The sequence below is a fragment of the Chiloscyllium plagiosum genome, unplaced genomic scaffold, assembly GCF_037043375.1.
Source record: "Chiloscyllium plagiosum isolate Xiang-an unplaced genomic scaffold, Cpla_swu_hap1 HiC_scaffold_7, whole genome shotgun sequence".
Classification (NCBI taxonomy): Eukaryota; Metazoa; Chordata; class Chondrichthyes; order Orectolobiformes; family Hemiscylliidae; genus Chiloscyllium; species Chiloscyllium plagiosum.
Genome location: NW_028270145.1, coordinates 73,923,676 through 73,945,966, shown reverse-complemented (window position 1 = coordinate 73,945,966; position 22,291 = coordinate 73,923,676). Strand labels below are relative to the sequence as shown.

General features: G+C 40.0%; 1 protein-coding gene across 4 annotated transcripts; it reads right to left on the bottom strand.

Annotated features, from left to right (window-relative positions):
- Positions 1–882: 882 nt before the first annotated feature.
- Positions 883–21,979, bottom strand: cunh2orf76 (chromosome unknown C2orf76 homolog). 4 transcript variants are annotated; one of them, XM_087989188.1, is made up of 7 exons: positions 21,818–21,917; positions 20,244–20,456; positions 17,128–17,291; positions 15,423–15,473; positions 14,411–14,448; positions 5,349–5,430; positions 883–1,207 (listed from the first exon to the last, which is right to left on the bottom strand). In XM_087989188.1, exons 3-7 carry the CDS (start codon positions 17,258–17,260, stop codon positions 1,131–1,133), a joined length of 381 nt encoding a protein of 126 aa, XP_087845314.1. In that variant the 5' UTR covers positions 17,261–17,291; positions 20,244–20,456; positions 21,818–21,917; the 3' UTR covers positions 883–1,130. The 4 variants fall into 4 exon arrangements, with proteins under 4 accessions (XP_087845314.1, XP_043549935.2, XP_043549933.2 ...); XM_043694000.2 differs by lacking the exons at positions 20,244–20,456; positions 21,818–21,917 and adding an exon at positions 21,934–21,979; XM_043693998.2 differs by lacking the exon at positions 20,244–20,456 and having other exon boundaries at positions 21,818–21,934.
- Positions 21,980–22,291: the final 312 nt, after the last annotated feature.

Sequence of the window (22,291 nt, the reverse complement as noted above, 5' to 3'; positions counted from 1 at the left end):
GCTAGGTTCAGTTAAGCAGAACTAAGCTAACTTAGCTCTTCCACCTCCAGGGAGGGCGCGGATACCCAAGCTGTTCATATTAAACAGCACGGTGGCACAGTGGTTAGCACTGCTGCCTCACAGCGCCAGGGACCCGGGTTCAATTCCTGCCTCCGGCGACTGACTGTGTGGAGTTTGCACATTCTCCGTGTTTCTGCAAGAGTTTCCTCCGGGTGCTCCGGTTTCCTCCCACAGTCCAAATATGTGCAGGTCAGGTGAATTGGCCGAGCTAAATTGCCCATCGTGTTAGGTGAAAGGGTAAATGTAGGAGAATGGGGTCTGGGTGGGTTGCGCTTCAGCGGGTCGGTGTGGACTTGTTGGGCCGAAGGGCCTGTTTCCAAACTGTAACTAATCTAATCAAACTTGGTGATGCAGTCAATAAGTTAGTGTCAAACTATCTCAATAACTGCATCAAATTATTTTGAGTAAGCAAGTTGCAATATCAAAATTGACTGCAGAGGGTAGTCTATGGTTACTCCACAATTTAGTGACATTCTGGATAAAAGCAAAACACTGCAGATGCTGGAAATCTGAAATAAACACAACACTAGAGAAACAACAGGTTGAGCAGCACCTGTGAAGAGGAATAGATTTAACATTGAATCCACTATGAGTTCAGAATAGGAGTTAGAGGTGGGGGGGGGGGGGGGACTGAGAATGCATGCAGGCAATAGGCAGGGACATTAGAAGAGTTTCTGGTGGGGAAAGTAAGGAATCAATGTGACTCCTACCTTGTGACACCTACATTAAGTGAATAAAGTATTTCCTTTAAGTAATGCTTTGGAACGTCAAGGGTGTGTAACAAACTGTGTCTTTCACGGACTGTTAATGGGGTGGAGACAATTTAATAAACTTCACACTTTTATTCAATCCCAACCATTAAAATTTACATTGAATTTAATTCCATTTATTTGAAAAAATATGAACAGAGCTTGACAACGACATACAGTTGCGACTGATTTCAAATCCATTAAAACTTTACTTATATGTCGTGGCATCTTTTGGATTCTTGAACAAGTTTCAACTTGTTCTGAAGAATATAATATTCAAACTCATTAAAATTATTTAAGATTTGGCACATTCTGGTTAAATCACCATAATACTACAGGGTTCTTTTTGAACTTTTCATAGTCTTCTCTCTTAAAACAAGCAAGTTCTGTTTCATGGGCTGAAAAATAAAGAGACAGATGTGAAGATCTTTATGATTTTTTTTTACAGATTTTTGTTTAGCTCAAAACTATAACTGAGAAAATCCACTTGTATTTATATGTTTACAGTCATGGTTAATTCTATCACTGAATTATCCAACAGGAGACAGTGGACAGTAATCAGAGGTAAAAACAAATAAAAAGATTCATTAGCTTGTATCTATAGGAATGTTGAGATTAATTGCACAACACATTCTATCCCAAATAAGATCAGCCAACTTCGAATGGATTAACAACTGAACCCAGATCCTCAGATCCTGCAGTGTATGTATAGCTGAAAGTGTATTTTACTGTGCTAACTACAAATTGGAGAAACTTCAAAACATTTTTTTGACTGGCTGTTATAATCAACTTGGATTCATAGATTTGAAACAAAGTGCAATGTCAAATTCCTTCATTACTTCATATTGCAATCTCATCCAATATGCATGTTGAACATAAGTCGACAAAAATATATAATACTGCAACTCTTCAGTCTTAAAAGTCTAATGCATAATATTGTCTATAAATGGACGGAAGTTTGTTCAGTGAGCTGGAAGGTTCATTTTCAGACGTTTTGTCACCATACTAGGTAACATCATCAGTAAGCCTCCGGTGAAGCACTGGTGGTATGGCCTGCTTTTTTTTTAGAAAGTGTTTAGGTTTTCTTGGATCAGTAATGTCATTTCCTATTCTTTTTCTCAGCGGTGGTAAATGGACTCCCAAAGTCAATCCAAGCCACCAGGATACATGAACATTAACAAGTCACAAACAGACATGACCCACTCGCACTAGTATCCTTACATACAGAGGAGGATGGGACAACACATCCATCCCAGGACAAGCCAAACAGACACATGCAAGAATTCCTGGAAGCATAGCATGCCAACTGGAATTCTATCAACAAAACACATTGACTTGGATCCCATTTACTACCCCCTGAAAAAAAGAACAGGAAACGACACCACCAACCCAAGGAAACCGAAACGCAAATAAAATGCGGGCCATGCCACCAGTGCTTCACTAGAGGCTCACTGATGATGTTACCTAGTATAGTGATAATACATCTGAAAACTAACCTTTCAGCTCAACATGAGCTACAAATCCTCTCAAAACTCGCTAACACCTATGGGCACATTACGCTAAAACTGGCCTGAAAATGCCATCTGACAGAGTGCCACCCGCAAACAGTTGTACTTCCTGCATGAATGTTTAGGGAAAAAGGCACTACCTAAATGTCTTAAACACCCCACTAGCCAAAAAGAATAGCAGAGCAAAACGGCCGCAGAATGCTGAGAGAAATGATTAATGATGCCTACAACAGACTCCATAAATACAACCAGGAAACTCCACGCCAAAAAAAAACTTTACTCACTAATGCAACAGACCATGAATGGACAGACAGTACAACAAGCTATAGACATTAGACAGTGACAACACAGAAAATGAAAAAAAACTAGACCTGCCGAAAAAACTACAAAAACTTACACAAAATAACAATACAGACAACACAGAAGCATGGATAAGAAACTTATCTGACCAACCCTTAACAGACACTGAAACAGCCGTTTAGTAAGAGGATTAAATTACAAGTTCCAGGATGCAGACAAGAAAGATTTCTTAGCGGCATTAGAAACAACACAAAGACAATTAACTCACAGAAGAAACCCAGCAAACTGTCAGACAGATAGTCGCACCAACATGAAGCAGGAAACAAGGAGGAAACACACTCAATGTATAAGAAAAGGAAAGCACTAGAAGGACTCAAAAAAGATAAAAATATTGTTATCCTACTGCAGACAAAGAACGCTTGACAGTGATTTTAAATCAGAGACAAATTGAGGAAGCGAACGCACTGCTTGCAGATACCAACACTGACCAATAAGTGGCGATAGGCCTGATCCCACAACTAGAGAACAGAATCGCAGCCCTACTCAAAACACTCAGAAATCTGAAGAAATAAATAAGACCGACTTCCAGAAAATGAAACCAGACAGATCCATCACACCACACTTCTAGGATTACCCAAAATTCACAAACCAGGAGCCCCCCTCAGGCGCATAGTCTCGCTACCTGGAACACCAACTTACAGATTAGCCAAGGAGCTACACCAAAAAGTAAAACACTTAGTAGAAGACTCACGCCATTCCATCCACTCCACCCAAGAATTCCTGAAGACCAAAGACACCAAGATAGAAGAGGATGAAATAATGGTCTCCTTTGACGTAAAAGCTCTATTCACATCCATCAATATCAACCTGGCCAAGGAAACACTAACTACATTATTAGAAGACCCAAAAACACATACACCAAATACCACCAACTTCATCAGCAAGGACAGTATCGTCAAGCTAGTGGATCAATGCCTTACCACACACTTCACCTTCAACAACAAAACCTACAGACAAACCAACGGAACACCCATGGGATCTCAGATATCAGGGTTCTTAGCAGAGACAATAATGCAGAGAAACAAACAGCTCTGCCAACAATCCAACTCAAACTTTGGGTCCATTACGTGGATGACACTTTTGTCATCGCAAAACGTAACAAGTTAGAGGAAAGCTTAAAGACCATCAATAATACCCTTACTAGCATAAAATTCACTAAAGAGGAGGAAAACAACAACAAACTGCAATTCCTAGATGTCACAATAGAGCCAACAGCCAATGGGGATCTTCAAACCAGTGTCTACAGGAAAACAACACATACGGACCAAAGCATTCATCCCAACATCCACAAATGGAGCTGCATTAGAACATTATTCCAATGAGCCACTACACACTGCAGCACAAAAGGAACTATGAGGAAGAGAAGAAAATCACCTGTACAGTGTATTAAAAAAGAACAGGTACCCAATGAACACAGACTGCCAATTTCTCAGCAACAAACCCAAAGAAGCAGACAAAATGTGTCCAGAAACCCTAGCCACTCTCCCCTACATCAAAGACATTTCTGAAATGACTGCCAGACTACTTAGACCTCTTAGCATAATGGTAGCCCACAAAGCCACCCAAACACTAAAACAGCAGCTAATGAACTTGAAAGACCCTATACAGACAACAAGCAAAACTAATGTAATTTACAAATACCTTGCAAGAACTCTAACAAACACTTCATTGAAGAAACAGTCAAAAAAAAACAGCCACCACGATATATGAACATCAACTAGCCACAAAAAGACATGACCCACTCTCACTAGTATCCTTACATACAGATAAGGGACACCGTTTCAACTGGGACAACACATCCATCTAGAACATACCAAACAGACATGAGTGAGAATTCGTAGAAGCATGTCACTCCAACCAGAACTCTACCAACTAACACATTGACTTGGATCCCACCTACCACCCCCTGAGAAAAAGAACCGGAAGTGACATTGCCACAGTAAATGATGTCACCACAGGAAATGACATCACTAACCCAAGGAACCCTAAACACAAATAAAAAGCAGGCCATACCACCAGTACTTCACCGGAGGCTCACTGATGACATTAACTAGTGTAATGACAAAACCTCTGAAAACGAACCGTCTAGCTCAGCAAGCAAACTTACATCCAGAATCTCAACACTCGCTATTGTCTATAAATCTTAAATCAGCAACAAAATTGAGAAATGGAATTTAGAACAAATAGCTGGCAACCTTAGAATTCACAACAAACTGAAATTTCATTTGAGTTGAGTATCCTGGAATCTACATGTTCCAACAAATAAATTTAAAGCAATCAAATTTAAATTACTGACAAAAAGATACTTCACTGAACTGTTCAATTCTAACTACCTACTACGGAACTATCTTTTACATTTACTGTGCATTTCTTTGTGAACAGAAATTTATCTTCACTATTTTGGCAAATGTTAGGGTTTGGGTTTTATTAGTGTTCCAGCTTTCACGTAGTCAAAATGTAGATTCTTATTGAAATTTTGAAATACTTATTGCATTTAAATGTGGAGTTACTCCAATTGCTGGTATAGGAATGTAAAAACTGCTTTCTGCGTCCGATATTCTTAGAACAAATTGCTTTTTTTACTAAATACAAACTAATTAGAAAGCAATTCTGAATGCAACAATGTGTTCACCCAGATAAAATATGTCAGAAAGGTTTCCCAATCACTTACCCACTCCTGCTTCTTTCAGTGTGCTTGCCTCCTTTAATACAAGTTGATCATCATTGTCTAAACTCACAACGAGATCATTTGTCTGAAAAATGGAAAATAAGAAGTACTATCTTAGAACTGGACATGATAAAAAGCATAAAAAGCAACCCTTTAAATTCCTTATCAATAACATTGATTCAAAATTGAGATGGTGAGCATACAGACATGCAACAGCTTGACATAATTTTTACATTTCAATCAAGGTTTCCAGATACTTTCCATCACCATTCCTGGACATATTATCACACTAAGGAGACAGATCCATCTGGGTGATAAATTTTGTCATAGAGGTTGAGAGAATGTGACCCCAGATGGGCCGATGAAGAAAACTTACTGCTAATTTTGCCCTTGCCCTCCCTCAGTTGATTCAATCAAAGTCTTCCTGTTGAACACCATTTGAAGTATAGAGGATAGCAAGGACATAAAATGCGGAGTGGAAAATTTTTAAATATCCATACTAGGGTGGCATGGTGGCTCAGTGGTTAGCACTGCTGCCTCACAGCGCCAGGGACCCGGGTTCAATTCCCGTATCGGGCAACTGTCTGTGTGGAGTTTGCACATTCCCCTCTTGTCTACGTGAGTTTCCTCCGGGTGCTCCAGTTTCCTCCCACAGTCCAAAGATGTGCAGGTTAAGTGAATTGACCATGCTAAATTGCCTGTAGTGTTAGGTGCAGGGGTAAATGTCGGGGAATGGGTTTGGGTGGGTGGCTCTTCTGAGGGTCGGTGTGGGCTTGTTGGGTCGAGGGGCCTGTTTCCACACTGTAGGGAATCTAATCTAATCTAAACTAATCTAAAAAAAAAACCAAAACTGGCTTGGTAGTACTTCTACAAGTGAACTAGCCGAGCACTATTTAACACAGCTACCAAAATGAGTTTGCAACAGAAATCCTACTGGACTGGATCCTCTTCAGTCTGTGTGCCATTCACATATCTGTTTATAATGATGCTGGTAGGAATGATCACCAAATAATTCTCAGCACCAATGTGGTTTGCGAGAGTTTTGCTATTTACACATATCTAACAGCTCAAAACTGGGCATCCAATATGGCACCTTAGGCCATTAGCAACAAGCCTGCATTCCATTCCATTACTTGAAATATTTATCACTTGTTTTATTAAATGGGGAATAACCCTGGTTGAATAAAGAGCACAGGGCAGCATGTTAACAGCAACACTAGACATACTGAAAATGAGGCTTCAACCTGAGTGAAGCAATAGAACAGGCCTATATACACATGTCAAACAGCAAAAGCAGCAAGGTGTGAGCTGATAATTGATTTGATCCTGCAGTATGGTGAACAAAACTCCACAATTGTGTCATTGTAATCACGGACAGTAATCAATTAAACAACTAACAGGAGGTAGTGGCTCGATAAACATCTCCATTCTCAATGATGGCAGAGACCAGCATGTCAGCGCAAAAGACGAGTTTAAAAACCCAGTGGATCCAACTCAACTTATTCCTGCAATACCCCCAAATGCAGATTCCAGTATATTTGTTTCGGTTCACATGATATCAATAGACAGTTACATACACTGTATAATGCACAGACCATGGCCCAAACAACATCTCAGTACTGAAGTCTTGTGTTGGTGAACTATCCCATGCTCTAAGTAAAGCTGTATCATTACAGCTACAGTGTGGTGTCCACTTGGCAAAATGGGAAATTGTCCAGGAAGCAAGACAAACCCAATTTCCCCAACTTATTCTCAATTTTCCAAATAACATTAGCCAACATTGACATATCAAGTGGCACTTTCTAATAACCTCCATTCCAATCCTCAGTTTGTATTCTACCAGTACCATTGAGCTACAGACATCACAATCTTGTTTCAAACATGCAAAAGAGCTGAATGCGTTAAGTGTAACTGCCCTTGATATTAAGGCAGTATTTGATTATGAAGTTCAGTAGCCCTGATAAAATGAAATAAATGGGAATCTGGTGGAGACTCCAAAAGCTAGAGTTACACCTAGCACTAGGAAAAATAACCTAGTGCTGAAAGTCGTAATGAGTTTCTCAAAGAAGTGTCAAAGGCCGAAACACCATCGCTGTTTTATCAGTAGCTTTTGACCATAAGCTCAAAAATGCTGAAGCTTGATGATCGTTCGTCCAGTCCATTTGCAACTCTGGTAAGGAATAAGTCTGTGCCCACATGCAGCAAGTCCTGACTTGGGCTTATAAACACCCACAAATATTTCAAACAATGACTATTTTCAACAAAAAGAGAGAACCTAACTATCTGCCCTTGACATTCAAGAGCCGAATTCCCAAATATACTGGGGTCACCACTGACCACGAATTTAACTGAGCCAGTCACATAAATACTGTGGCTACAACAGAACTTAAGCAATCTGTGGCCACGTGACTCAAAATAACATTTCTATCGTCCATAGGCACCGTCAGGAGTCTGATGGAATAACCCCAACTTGCCTGGTTAAGCGTCGCTCCAAAAACACGCAAACTCGACACAATCTAAAATGAAACAGCCTGCTTGTTGACATCCATCACATTACATGGTCCGAAGAACACCAATGCTCATCTCGGTGACAATGATGCTAATGATCCTTCTCAGCTGAACCACATGAATTACTTTGATACCTCTAGATGAGATGATTCAAAAGTATTCCTGCTTGGCCTCCCATATCCATACATTTAAGGTAATGTAATCCTCTGCTGCTTGCATTCTTCCTTATGCCAACACTTCTGTGCTCACTGACCTACAGTGGCTCCCAGTCAAAGAAAATCTCAATCTTTAACATCGCAGCCCTGTTTCCAAATCATTCCATAACCTTGCCTGTCCCCATCCCTAAAATCGTCTCCAGTTCCACAATCCTCAGAGACATCTGTGGCATGTAATTCTAGCTCTTGAGCATTCCCAATTTTAGTTTCCACAAATGACAGGCAAGCCTTGAGATCATGAAGGTCTTCTGAAAATCCCTGTTCTCTACCTTTTTTAGGATATTCCAAATAAACCTACCTCTTTAATCAAACATTGGAATGTCTACCATAATATTATTTTAAGTGGTTCAAAGTTTAACTTTGCTTTATGATGTTCTTGTGATGTTTTGTTATGTCAAAGGTGCTTTATAAATAGGATGTTTTTAAACATTTCCTCCCTCCCCAAGTGCATAAATATCACAGCAGCTATCATCTACAAGATGCATTACAACAACTCACAAACTCAACAGTCAGGAGTCTGATGGAATAACCCCAACTTGCCTGCTTAAGCATCACTCCAAAAACACAAACTCTTAGTTAATTCAACAGCATCTACCCAAACTCAAAGCTATACTGTGTAAAAAAAGACAAGAGAAACGGTCGTACGGGAACACCATCACCTGGAAATTGATCTCCAGTTACATGCCATCCCAACTTAGAACTATATCATAATCCTTTCATAGTCACCAAGGTAAAACCCTAAAACTCTTTACTAACAAAACTATGGAAATACAAAGATTAGAGTGGTGCTGGAAAACCACAGCGGGTCAGGCAGCATCCGAGGAGCAGGAAAATAGATGTTTTGGGCAAAAGCCCTTCATCAGCCCCGATGAAAGACTTTTGCCCAAATTATCGATATTCCTGCTCCTTGGATGCTGCCTGATCCGTTATGCTTTTCCAGCACCACTCTAATCTTGATTCTAATCTCCAGCATCAACAGTGCCCACTTCTGCCTATAGAACAGACCATAGAAATGTACAGCACAGAACGGGCCCTTAGGCCCATGGTGTTGTGTCGAGATTTAATCCTAATGTAAAATATAGTAACTTAACCTACGCACCCCTCAACTCACTGCTATCCAGTGCATGTCCAGCAGTCGCTTAAATGTCCCCAATGACTCTGCTTCCACCACCACAGCTGGCAATGCATTCCATGCATTCACAACACTCTGTGTAAAGAACCTACCTCTGTTGTCTCCTTTATACCTTCCTCCTAATATCTTCAAACTATGACTTCTTGTACCAATCAATCCTGCCCTGGGGAAAAGGCTCTGGCTATTGACTATCTATTCCTCTCATTATTTTGTACACCTCGATCAGGTCTCCTCTCTTTCTCCTTCGCTCCAGAGAGAAAAGTCCGAGCTTATTCAACCTTTCTTCATACGGCAAGCCCTCCAGTCCAGGCAGCATCCTGGTAAACCTTCTTTGCACCCTCGCCAAAGCCTCTGTATCTTTCCTTTAGTAGGACGACCAGAACTGGACACAATATCCCAAGTGTGGTCTCACCAGGGACTTGTAGAGCTGCAGCAAAACCTCGCGGTTCTTAAACTCAAAACCCCTGTTAATGAAAGCCAAAATGCCATATGCTTTCTGAACAAGCCTATCCACTTGGGTGGCAACTTTGAGAGATCTATGTACTTGCACATCCAGACCCCTCTGTTCCTACACACTGCCAAGAATCCTGTCTTTAATCCTATATTCAGCATTCGAGTTCGACCTTCCAAAATGCAGCACTTTGCATTTATCCAGGTTGAACACCACCTGCTATTTCTCGGCCCAGTTCTGCATCCTGTCTATGTCGCACTGCAGCCTGCAGTAACCCTCTATACTATCGACAACACCTCCAACCTTTGTGTCATCTGCAAATTTACTAACCCACCCCATAACCTCCTCATCAAAGTCATTTATAAAAACTACAAAGAACAGAGGCCCAAGAACAGAGCCCTGTGGGACCCCACTCAACACTGTCCTCCAGGCAGAATATTTTCCATCTACAACCACTCTCTGCCTTCTGTCAGCCAGCCAATTCTGAATCCAGATAGCCAAATCTCCCTGTATCCCATACTTGCTGACTTTATGAATGAGCCTACCATGGGGAACCCTATCAAATGCCTTGCTGAAATCCATATACTCCACATCCACTGTTCTACCGTCGACCTGTCTTGACACATCCTCAAAGAACTCAATATGATTTGTGAGGCATAACCTGCCCCTCACAAAGCCATGCTGACTGCCTTTAATCACACTATACTTTACCAAATAGTCATTAATGCTATCCCTCAGAATTCTTTCCACAGCTTTGCTGACCACAGACGTAAGACTGACTTGTCTGTAATTGCCAGGGATTCCCCTATTACCTTTTTGAAAAATGGAACAACATTCGCCTCCTTCCAATCCTCCGGTACGACTCCCGCGGAGAGGGAGGAGGTAAATATCCTCGTCAGCGGCTTAGCAACCTCCTTTCAAACTTCCCGGAGCAGCCTAGGATAAATCTGGTCTGGCCCTGGGGACTTATCAATCTTAATGTTTTCCAAAATTTCTAGCACACCAACTTCATCAATCTTGATCTGGTCATGACTGTATCCCAGCTCCTCTAAGTTTTCATTTACATCAAGTTCCCTTTCCTTGGTGAAAACCGAAGCAAAAAAAACTCATTTAGGGCTTTCCTTATCTACTCAGACTCCACACACAAGTTCCCTCTGCTATCCCTGATCGGTCCTACCTTCTCCCTGAACATTCTCTTATTCCTCACGCATGAGTAAAACGCCTTTGGGTTCTCTCTAATCCGTCTTGCCAAGCCTTTTTCATGCCCCCTCCTGGCTCTCCTCAATCCATTTCTGAGCTCCTTTCACGCAAGCCTGTAATCCTCTAAAGCTGTGCTAGATCCTTGCTTCCTCCACCTTACGTAAGCTGCCTTCTTCCTTTTGACAAGAAGTTCCTCTGTTCTCATCATCCAAGGTTCCTTAATCTTACCTCTTCTTTACTGTCTCAGAGGAACAAATTTGTGCATCACTCGCAACAAACGCTCCTTAAATAGTCTCCACATGTCTGCTGTGCCCTGTGGAACAATTGCTCCCAGTCTGTACTTCCCAACTCCTGTCTGATAGCATCATAATTTCCTTTTCCCCAATTAAATATCTTCCCTCGGTAACTGCTCCTTTCACTCTCCAAGGCCATGCTAAATGTGAGGCAGTTGTGATCACTTTCACCAAAGTGCTCTCCCACCGCGAGATCTGACACCTGTCCTGGCTCGTTGCTGAGCACCAAATCCAAAATGGCCTCTCCCCTCGTCAGTCTGTCTACATACCGAGTAAGGAAACCCTCCTGAACACACCTGACAAAAACTGCTCCATCCAAACCATCTGCACTTACAAGGTTCCAGTCGATATTGGGAAAGTTTAAATCACCCATAACAACAACCCTGCTACTTCTGCATTTTTCCAGAATCTGCCTGCCTATGCAATCTTCAATCTCTACTGCTATTAGATGGTCTGTAGAAAACCCCCAATGTGGTGGCTGTTTCCTTGCTGGTCCTAACTTCTACCCATACTGGCTCAGTAGACAAACCTTCCTCAACAACCTTTGTTTCTGTAGTTGTGATGCACTTTCTTATTAGCAATGCTACACCCTCTCCTCTTTTTCCACCCTCCCTGTTCTTTTTATATGTTCTAAACCCTGGAACATCAAGCAACCATTCCTGTCCCTGTGAAATCCACGTCTCTGTTATGGCCACAACATTGTAGCTCCAAGTACTGATCCATGCTCTTAAGTTTGTCACTCTTATCCCGGACATTCCTTGCATTAAAGCAGACACTTTAATTCACAATTGTAGTTCATCATTATCTTCACAAGGTCAATAGGTGATGGATAACAAATATAGATCACATGAAGATTACATCCCATAAATAGATAAAAGAAAAATCAATCACAAGTTTTTATTTCCTAATACTCATCTCTGCAGAGTTCTGGAAATGGCTGCCTTGTAATGCTGACATTTGATCACACTATGAGATCGACTTATATATGCTTATTTCAAATAAGCAGTCATTACAATATGCACAGAAAAATTAGTTGTCTGAGGGGCTCTGATGACCATTTCATAAAAGTGAGGGGCATGGATATGGTAAATAGGCAAGGTCTTTTCCCCAGGGTGTCCAAAACTAGAGGGCATAAGTTTAAGGTGAGAAGAGAAAGACATAAAAGGGACCTAACAGGCAACTTTTTAAAGGCAGAGGGTGGTGCGAGTATGGAATGAGCTGCCAGAGGAAGAGATGGAGGCTGGTAAGATTACAACATTTAAAAGACAACTGGATTGGTATACGAATAGGAAGGATTTAGAGGGATAGGGGCCAAACACTGGCAAATGGGACTAAATTTAGTTAGAAAATCTGGTTGGCATGGACGCGTTAGATTGAAGGGTCTGTTTTCGTGCTGTATATCTCTAGGACACTAAACTTCCGCACCCCAAATTAGATTACAGCATAAATTTATCTAATGCATTACTTGATTAATTATGTAGCGGAGTGTACTGTTCATTTTAGTTATCGTCCTCACAAAAAAGCTGCTTGAAATTTGGAGAAACAGAAAAAATAATGGGAGTAACCCATTGAGCCTGATCCACCATTCAATATGGTTGATCATCTATCTCAGTAGCCTGGTCTTTCTTTTGACATATACCCTTTGTCCTTTTAGCTCTAAGAACTATGTCTAACTCCTTCTTGAAAACATTCAATGGTTTGGCTTCAACCCTTTTTCTATGACAGAAAATTCCACAGGTTCACCCCTCTCTGGGTGAAGAAATTTCTCCTCATCTCAGGCCTACCAGGTTTTCTTAAACTGTGACCCTCACTTCTGGAATCCATGGTCATTGGCAACAGCCTTCTTGCATTTATCTTGTCAAGTTCTGTTGGAATTTTGTAGGTTTCCCCCCTCATTCTTCTCAACTCAAGTAAACATAGTTCAAGGGATTTGAACAAGCTCAGCCAATTTCAAGAAGGACTTTAAATGGATCTTCAAAATGCAGAAAAGCAGTATTAACTGCATTCATTTCCCATACAACTAAAATTTGGGAATACCTGTATTAGATTAACAAATGTAAAAAGGGAACTCATATTGCAGATTACCAATGTGGCAATTAGAATGCAGGACTACGTTTCTTACAAATATGTCAGAACAAGGTTAAGAACTGAACTAACGTCAAGACAAATACGCAAATACTTATCACGGCTATTGGATTACTTTTAGAAGTGATATTGGACATAATTATAGATTATTAAAATTTAATTTTCATTTAAGCATCAGGTTATTATTCTTGAACATTTGTTGGAGCTTTGCACTTTCAGAAGTGAAAATCTCTTCAAGCAAAAATGTTAAGAAATATAGAGTGCTGAAAGAATATAGAAGGCTGAAACTACATTCCAAAAATTAGGATCAAAAGACTAAATCTCTGATGAAAGAAATGGCAGAATAAGCCAAGGCAAAAACACTTCTAGAATTAAAATACTGTTGTGCATTTACAGCAGGTAATTTGCCTACCCAAAAGCAGCTTAGGAAATGATGTTATACATTGTCAACAAACAGAATGGTGTGTAAATGGCAAATTAATTTTCATGAAGTATAAAGTGATACATTTTGCTACAAAAACGAAAGAGAGAAACTACTACTTGGATAATAGTCTAGATGGCATAGAGGAACAAAGAGATCCAGGGACGCATAGTAGATACTGATAAAGCCTTGATTTCTTTTTTTGTATGAAATAACCAATGCGTCCAAGAATGTATCATTTTAAAATCTTAACATGTTTAAAACTGAATTAGAATTAGTTTACAAAGTTGTTAGCTGCATGTATAAACAGGAAATACAATATATAAACAAATAATATATATGTATATTCATTTAAATGATATGTAATAACTATATAGTGCTTTTGTTTCTGTAAGATTCTAACATGCAAGGAAATGTTGATTTTGTATTATGTGCAATCAAGTGCACTAATTTTTTTTGATAGTGCATCATGAGCTACAACTACAGGTTGTTCTGCTATAACCCATGTTTCGTTAATGCTAATTCGCAGTAACATGATTGACAAATTGCAGACACTGTTTCTAAAGTGTGGACTTTTAAAACGTGTATTGGCTGTAAAGCGATTACATCGCTAGCACTTTAAGCACTGTTTCTAAAGCGCGATTGTTCCATAATCCAAGGTTACAAAAGAATGCAACCATCGCATTATAGAAGAACAACCTTCAGCTGTTTAAAAAACAAAAACAAAACAAAACAAAAGGACTTCAGTATTTGAATATACCTTTGCTCCGTGTGCTTGGTGAATAATCTTTAATGTATCTGCGGAGAGATTTAAATTAGTAAAAGTTACCCTGTTCAGAAACAAAAAATTATAGCTGGATGATTCTGCGTCTGCTTTCTCAACCAGTGTTCAACACTGTATATTTTTCGTTCTCTATTCTGGTTTTCATCACCCAGTGAATCTGTAGTTAGATTTATGGGTTTGATCCTTTTGTCAACACAAAAATAATCTGGTTTATCCCTCTAAAGCTTGGGAAGAATCAAGCTGGCACTACAAACAGCTAGGGAATATCAGACTGGATCATATAGTAATAACTGAATTACTTGGCTGAATCATAATTACTCATACTTTCCTTCAAACAAGAGTGTTCAGAAAACTGAAGCACGAAAAGTACTGTTGCTTTGCAGCCTTTTTAGCTCCTCCTGAGCAGAGCTCTGTATTTCGATCATGGTTTCTTCAAAAATGCTTAGCGTATCTTAAATCTAAGAAGTCTCTCACAGTGCAGGACAGTAAAGGGAAGTTAAACACGACTTTTCTTCACAGCATTAGTTGCAGTATTGTGAGATTTAAACGTCTAACAGCACAGACAATAGCCTTGTGAAAGACTAAGAATGCAAAGTAGACATGATGTAAGATGCATCCAGGAAGGTGGATAATCTGTGTTCGGTATTGGGGATGGGTTTGGGAGAGATGTACTTGGGCATGTGGCAATTTACCTAGGAGATAGATTAGGCTTTAAATTGTCTAACATTTCCTGGGTAAGACATAACTTTCCTGCTGTGGAACCTCAGAGTTTAATAGATATTTCAAAGGGTTTGTTGCAACAATAGGGATTCCGCAGGTTACTGATGTACAATCCCCAACCTGTGGCCGAAATGATTATCTGGCCACCAGAAAATCCAGACCATTATTATTAGTGAAATCCTTACATAAATGAAACTTTGTTCAATTCAGTTTTCTCATGATTAAAATGGCAGCTAAATTAAGCTATTTCAATTCAAATGCAACTTACCATAGGTGTATTTCTTAAAAGGTGGTGGAAGACCAGGTTTTGAAGATAAATCTGTGGAAAGCAAAGACAAACATTTCTAAATAACATTGATGCAGATTACCAAAAAAAAAAAAATCACCATGTTTGTTATGCTACAGCAGTTACTCAAAGATGATAAAAATATCATAACTTCACCTGAATGGGAACATGGCTAATTATAATTAGCACAAAGGAAATAGAAAGGTAATTGAATAGAGAAGAGTCATCAAGTAAGAAATCATACTCAAAACACAGGAGGACATTCAGCCCATGTTATCTCATACAGCAATCCAGTCATTCCTACCCTATACACCAGAAAATTTATTTCTGTCAAGATCCTTTCCACTTCCACCATCTTCTTAGGCTGTAAGATCCAGTTCATTGACACTCATTGCATAAAACATTCTTCCTCACATCCATTCTGCATCACAAACCCAACAACTTAAATGCGTATCCTGTTGTACTTGCACCAATGCTAATGCATCAGCAAATGCAATCAACTTTACCCCATCTAAAGTTGTCATACAGTAATAAAACTCTCTAAAATCTTACCCAAACCACCTTGCTCCAAAAATAAATACCAGCTTTACATAATGTTCCCGTGGCTAAAATATCTCATGTTGAGAACAATTTTGTAGATCTCCTCTGCCCTCTCTCAAGGACTTTAGATCCTTCCTAAATTGTCATAATCAGAACTGGGCACAATACTTATGACCTTAACTAGTGTTATGAAGTTTTATTATAACTTCCCTATTTTTGTAATCAGTATCTATATTTTTGAAGTCCAAAATCTCTTTGCTAACTCTACTCTGAATTCGTCCTGCACCTTCAAATATTTTAAGCAAATGAAACCCCAGGACATTCTGCATCAATGAAGTATATATTGTCTCTCCCTGCCAGACCACATTACCTCACACTTCCCTGTACTAAATTCTATCAGTTATTTGTCTGTCCATTCTAGCCTACATTACCTTGCAGCTGATTGGTATCCTTGCTATTTGTCACTCCTATAAGTTTGGTGTTACCAAGTTTGAATAATATTTTCCTACATCTAAATAACCTTATTATTTGTATATATTAAACGAAAGCCAAACTCTCTGCTATAGTACATTTCACAACCTGGGAAGTAATTCACACTCATTTTTGTGCTTTGAAGTACAATCACTGCTGCAATGTAAGGAGAGGCAACTGCCAATTTGTGCACCAATAGGTCTCACAAATGTAATAAGGTAGGTTCGTCAGGACAATAGCAACTTTAATTTTAATTACATAATTTGTTTTTTGCGATACTGATTGAGAAATAACTACAGAGAGAATTCTTCTATTCTACAAGATAACTGGCAATTTTTTAATATCTGTTTCTGAACAGACAAGGTTTTAACTTAAGATAGAATATAGTAGTACATCAGTTACCCAATCAATACTGTGTCAATAGTATCATTCATTTTATCATTTAATCTCTTCTACTCTCTATCATACCAGACTTTTGCTCTTTATCCCACCTATTGTATTACTAAAATTCCCCAATTCTGACAAAAGGCCAGGACCTTAATAGTAACTTTGTTTTTCTCTCCACAGATGCTGCCAAATCTGGTCAAGCATTTTCTGTCTTTTATTAAAGAAAATAACTTAACAGGTTGAATATAAAGAACAAATAGGTATTAATATCTCTTGCCAATTATCTCACCATTCTGAAGAACGTTAAGAAATTCCTGTACAGTCTGATTTACATTAACATCATGGTAGACCACAGATTTGAAATTGCGATGTTCGAAGGACCGTACCAAACGAACTGTGACAGTTACTTTCTCAGGAGACATGTGTTGGGCTAGGAATTTTAATATGTTGAGCCTATGAATTGTAAAGGAATAATGGAGTTAACCCATGATGACAAAGAGAATTTGGTGTACGGTTCAAATTTAACATTTAAATACCAGAAAACATTTCATTATGAAAATACATTATTTATATTCGAAAACATTAATTTCTGTTTTCCTACAAATTAAACTATAATTTGAGGTGACAAAAGAAAATAGCAGAAGAAATGCATTAATAGATTGCCCTCAAAATTGATTCAATAGTCAGACTGAATCCTGAGATTTGGTGAACATCAACTTAACCATGACACATTAAACAATGTTAGGAAATGAAAACAAGCAACAACCTATGTGGCAAGCCCAGAGACAACTCATCAAGTGGTAAATGAAGATATTCTGCATCATGTAGAGCTGTGAGAAACTGTAACTAAAGAGCAAAGAAGATCAGGAACCAACCAGAATAGCACATTTGTTGCCACTTCGTTATCATGGCCACTTGCAGTGACTACATTTAAAACAAAGGTTCATGGTAATGTTGACATTGCTGGCTGGGCTAGCTCTTATCATCCTTGAGAAGATAGAAGTTGTGACCATATATACTGCCTTGTCATTCCAGGTGGTAGATGTTTGAAAGGTGCCATCAGAGAAGCCTTGGTGAGTTACTACAATACATCATGTAGATGGTATACGCTGCTGTCACTGTGATGGCGAAGGGCATGAACAGAGTACCAGTCAAGCTGGCTGCTTCATTCTGAATGGCATCTTGAAGACTTGAAAATAGCGGGTAAATCAGTAAGTTTGCAGATAATACGAAAATCACTGAGGTGTAAATAGAGAGGAGGGTAGCCTTAGGTTACAAGAGGGTATAGATAGGCTGGTCAGATAGGTTGATCAATGGCAAATTGAAGTCAATCCAGAATCCATGAATGACTTGATGCACTTGGGTAGTACGAAGTGGGTGGAAATCTGGAACTCACTGACTGAAAAGGTGACAGAGGCAGAAACCCTCATAAGTATTTAGCTGTGCATTTGCAATCCAAGGCATACAACACTGTGGGTCTTGTGCTGGATGATGGATTAGTATAGCCAAATGCATGTTTTTAACCAGTCCAGTCTTGATGGGTCAAATACCCTATCTTCTGTGCTGTCGACATCTATGAAAGTAAGATTCAAAAGTAGTGTTGGTGGAAATATAGTAATTCTTGTAGATGGTTAGTCGACACTTGGGAGCCAAGAGTCCACAAACTGCAAAATCCCTAGACTCTGAAGAACTCTTTGAGCCACCTATATAACAGACAAATGCAGCTTCTGGTCAAAAGGAAACCCAGGTTCCTGACAGTAGGAGATTCAGCAATTAAACATCAACTGATGATGATTATATTCTCTTCTGTTGAAGATCATCAGTGACTGGCACAGATGTACAGCATGGAAACAGACCCTTTGGTCCAACTCGTCCATGACAACCAGATATCCCAACCCAATCTAGTCCTACCTGGCAACACCTGGCCCATATCCCTCCAAACCCCTCTTATTCATATGCCCATCCAGATGCCTTTAAAACGTTGCAATTGTACCAGCCTCTACCACTTCCACTGGCAACTCATTCCATACGCCTATCACCCTCTGTGTAAAAAAGTTGACCCTTAGGTCTCTTTTATATCTTTCCCCTCTCTCCTAAACCTATGCCCTCTAGTTCTGGACTCCCCCACCCCAGGGAAAAGACTGTCTATTTATCCGATCCATGTCCCACATGATTTTATAAACCTCTATAATGCACCACACCCCTCAGCCTCCGATGCTCCAGAGAAAACACCCCAAGCCTATTCAAGCTCTCCCTATGGCTCAAATCTTTAAATCCTGGCAACATCCTTGTAAATCTTTTCTGAACCCTTTCAAGTTTAACAACATTGTTACGATACGAAGGAGACCAGAACTGCATGCAATATTCCAACAGTGGCCTAACCAATGTCCTGTACAGCCATAACATGACCTCCCAACTCCTGTACTCAATACTCTGACCAATAAACGAAAGCTAACCAAACGCCTTCTGCACTATCCTATCTACCTGCGACTCCACTTTCAAGGAGCTATGAACCTGCACTCCAAGATCTCTTTGTTCAGCAACACTACAGACGACCTGCTAAGATTTACTTTCCCAAAATGCAGCACCTCACATTTATCTAAATGAAATGCCATCTGCCACTTCGACAATCTTTGATATTGAACATGTTAGGCCATATTAAGGACTACTTTAGATTAGATTAGATTCCCTACAGTGTGGAAACAGGCCCCTCGCCCAACAAGTCCACACCGACCCTCCGAAGAGTAACCCACCCAGACCTGTTCCCTCTGACTAACACTATGGGCAATTTAGCATGGCCAATTCACCTGACCTGCACATCTTTAGACTGTGGGGGGAAACTGGAGCACCAAAAGGAAGCCCACGCAGACACGGGGAGAACATGCAAACTGGCACTGTGAGGCAGCAGTGCTAACCACTGTGCCACCATGCTGCCTGAGTATATGAAGAGTCACTAACAGTGTTAAATGTTATACAGTCATCAAACATCCCCACTCCTGGTCTTATGCAAGAGGGTTGGTCATTAACTGGGTCTAGGACACTACATATGGAATTTCTACAGGTTGCACCCAGAGACCAAAATGACTGACTTGCAACATCTACAGCCATTTTCATTTGCCAGGTACGATATCAAGCAGCTGATATTTTTCATTCATTGCCACTTTGACTCCAATAGGCTCGGGCTCCATGTCTTATTCATTGAATGCTGCTTTGACGTTTAGAGCAGTCACTCTCACCTCACCAGTTCAGCTCTCGTTTCCTAGCAGAACCCAAACAGAGTATCATTGAGCAAGTTATTACTTTGAAGTGCTGCTTGTCTGCACTGTCAGCAACTCATTCTGTCACTTTGCTGATAATAGTGTTTTGGCTAGATTGGATCGGTCTTGTCTTGCACACAGAGCATACCTGGTTACTTTTTCATGTTGTCAGATATATGCCAGTCTTGTAGCTTTACAGGAACAGCTTGGCTGGGGGATCGCCATTCGGATTGGTCACTGGAACTGAGATTTTTGTAAGTTAACTGTATTTGATACTGAAGTCCTCCATTTAGCTCTAGTTTCAGTCTTTTTGGATTCCTGTTTTAGCTGTACTTTACCTATTGTATGTCAGAAGTTGTTGCTGTAACAAAAGCAAGTGAATCTCTGAGTGAGAAAGAGGTTATAGAGCTAAAATTGTATCTTTGTGCCATCCAGATACATATACAAAGAGATGCACAAGTTTCTGAAAATAAGAAAGTTGAGAGTCAAGTGTCCTAGTCCTGAAAAGGGCACCATTAATTACATGTGAATTTACCTAGAAAGATCCATAAGAAATTAATATCACATCATAATGAAGTGAAGTGATGCAGCTTTGTAAGAATATCAAATGAACATTTATATTGTATTTCTAGGATCTTACTGAGATGCCTACCACACCTTCTTTATTAAGTACATAAATAAATAAATAATAGAATGATAACAAAAACAAAAAATGATGGAGAAACTCAACAGGTCTGGTAGCATGTAAAGAGAAAATAGAGTTAACATTGACTCCAGTGGTGGTCAGACCTTCGAACTTCTCTGGTAACGTTTTTGTTTCAGATCTTCAGCATCCATAATTCTTTGTTTTATTTTAGCACAGATTACTGTGTAGCTAAAGAGAAAACAGTAGTGTAGGAATAAAGGTTATGTTTTCAAGTTGGTAAATCATAAATTAACAGGTTCAGTACTCAGACCTTAACTTTATTAACATAGAGTTAATAACCCATTTTCTTTCGACTTCAGCTAGAAGTACTTTATCAAAAATGTTATGCCAAACTGCAGGGTACTGCACCAACTGAGAGACAAAAACTGCAGCTCTGGAACACACACAAACCTAAACTCATAACAAATCTGAGACTAAATGGGAGAGGTCAAATCTGGAATATTCAAAATATATTTTGAAGAAATTACTGTCAGGACACCAGGACATTTGGTTTAAAACTGGGCCTGTCCTAGCAAAACCTGGCCATCCCATTCATCCTGCGTTGAAGGAACCGAAAGTACACAGCTCAATTTATCTTTTTCAATAACATTACTCAATAAATCAAACTAAAAGACCATCTACTTTCTCTAGAGTTTTCCTTCCTCATGAGGATACAGTTTCATTCAGCACCTCCCCGTCACCATTTCACTTGCTGGTTATCAATCACAGATGGTTCGCTGTTTGAAACAAAAACCAAACAAGACCGAGAATACAGCAGGGAGCAAACATTTCACATCCTGGAGCGGAAGTGTCGGCCAAAGCCAAGAGTCCGACTCCTAATTCCTAAGCAGTGAATGTCAGTTAGGGAGACGGGGCGGGATTGAGGGGGTGGGGATGAGTTGATTCTCATTCTCATTTCCAAACTCCCCCTTCCTGCGCCCCTTCTCCCTCCCAGACCCGTCCCCTGGACTCAAGGTTTTATGAAGACAGCCGCAGACCAGAGGAAACAGTAAAATACCATGATCCCAAATACATACATATATTATATACGTGTATATTCTCTCTGTGTGTCTCTTAAGCTAAGTACTGCTAGACCTTGCCTGGTTCCCCAGTGCACTCCAACCAAACCCCACAACCTACCACCATTGTTTACCTCAAAAACGAGAGACCTTGTTGACGCCTGCGCACTCGTGTGCGACTCAAATCCCGCGAGATTCACTTCCCGCCCCATGACTCCGCCCCCCCTCCGAAATCTTTACCGCACACCTTCTAATAACTGCACAATCTCCACTTTACCGTAATATTCCATCAGAAGTGATAATCATTTACTGTGTAGAGTCATAGTCATACAGATGCACAGCATGGAAACAGATCCTTCGGTACAACCCATCCATGCCTACCAGATATCCCAACCCAATCTAGTCCCACCTGCCAGCAACCGGCCCATATCCCTCCAAACCCTTCCTATTCATATACCCATCCAAATGCCTCTTAAATGTTGCAATTGTACC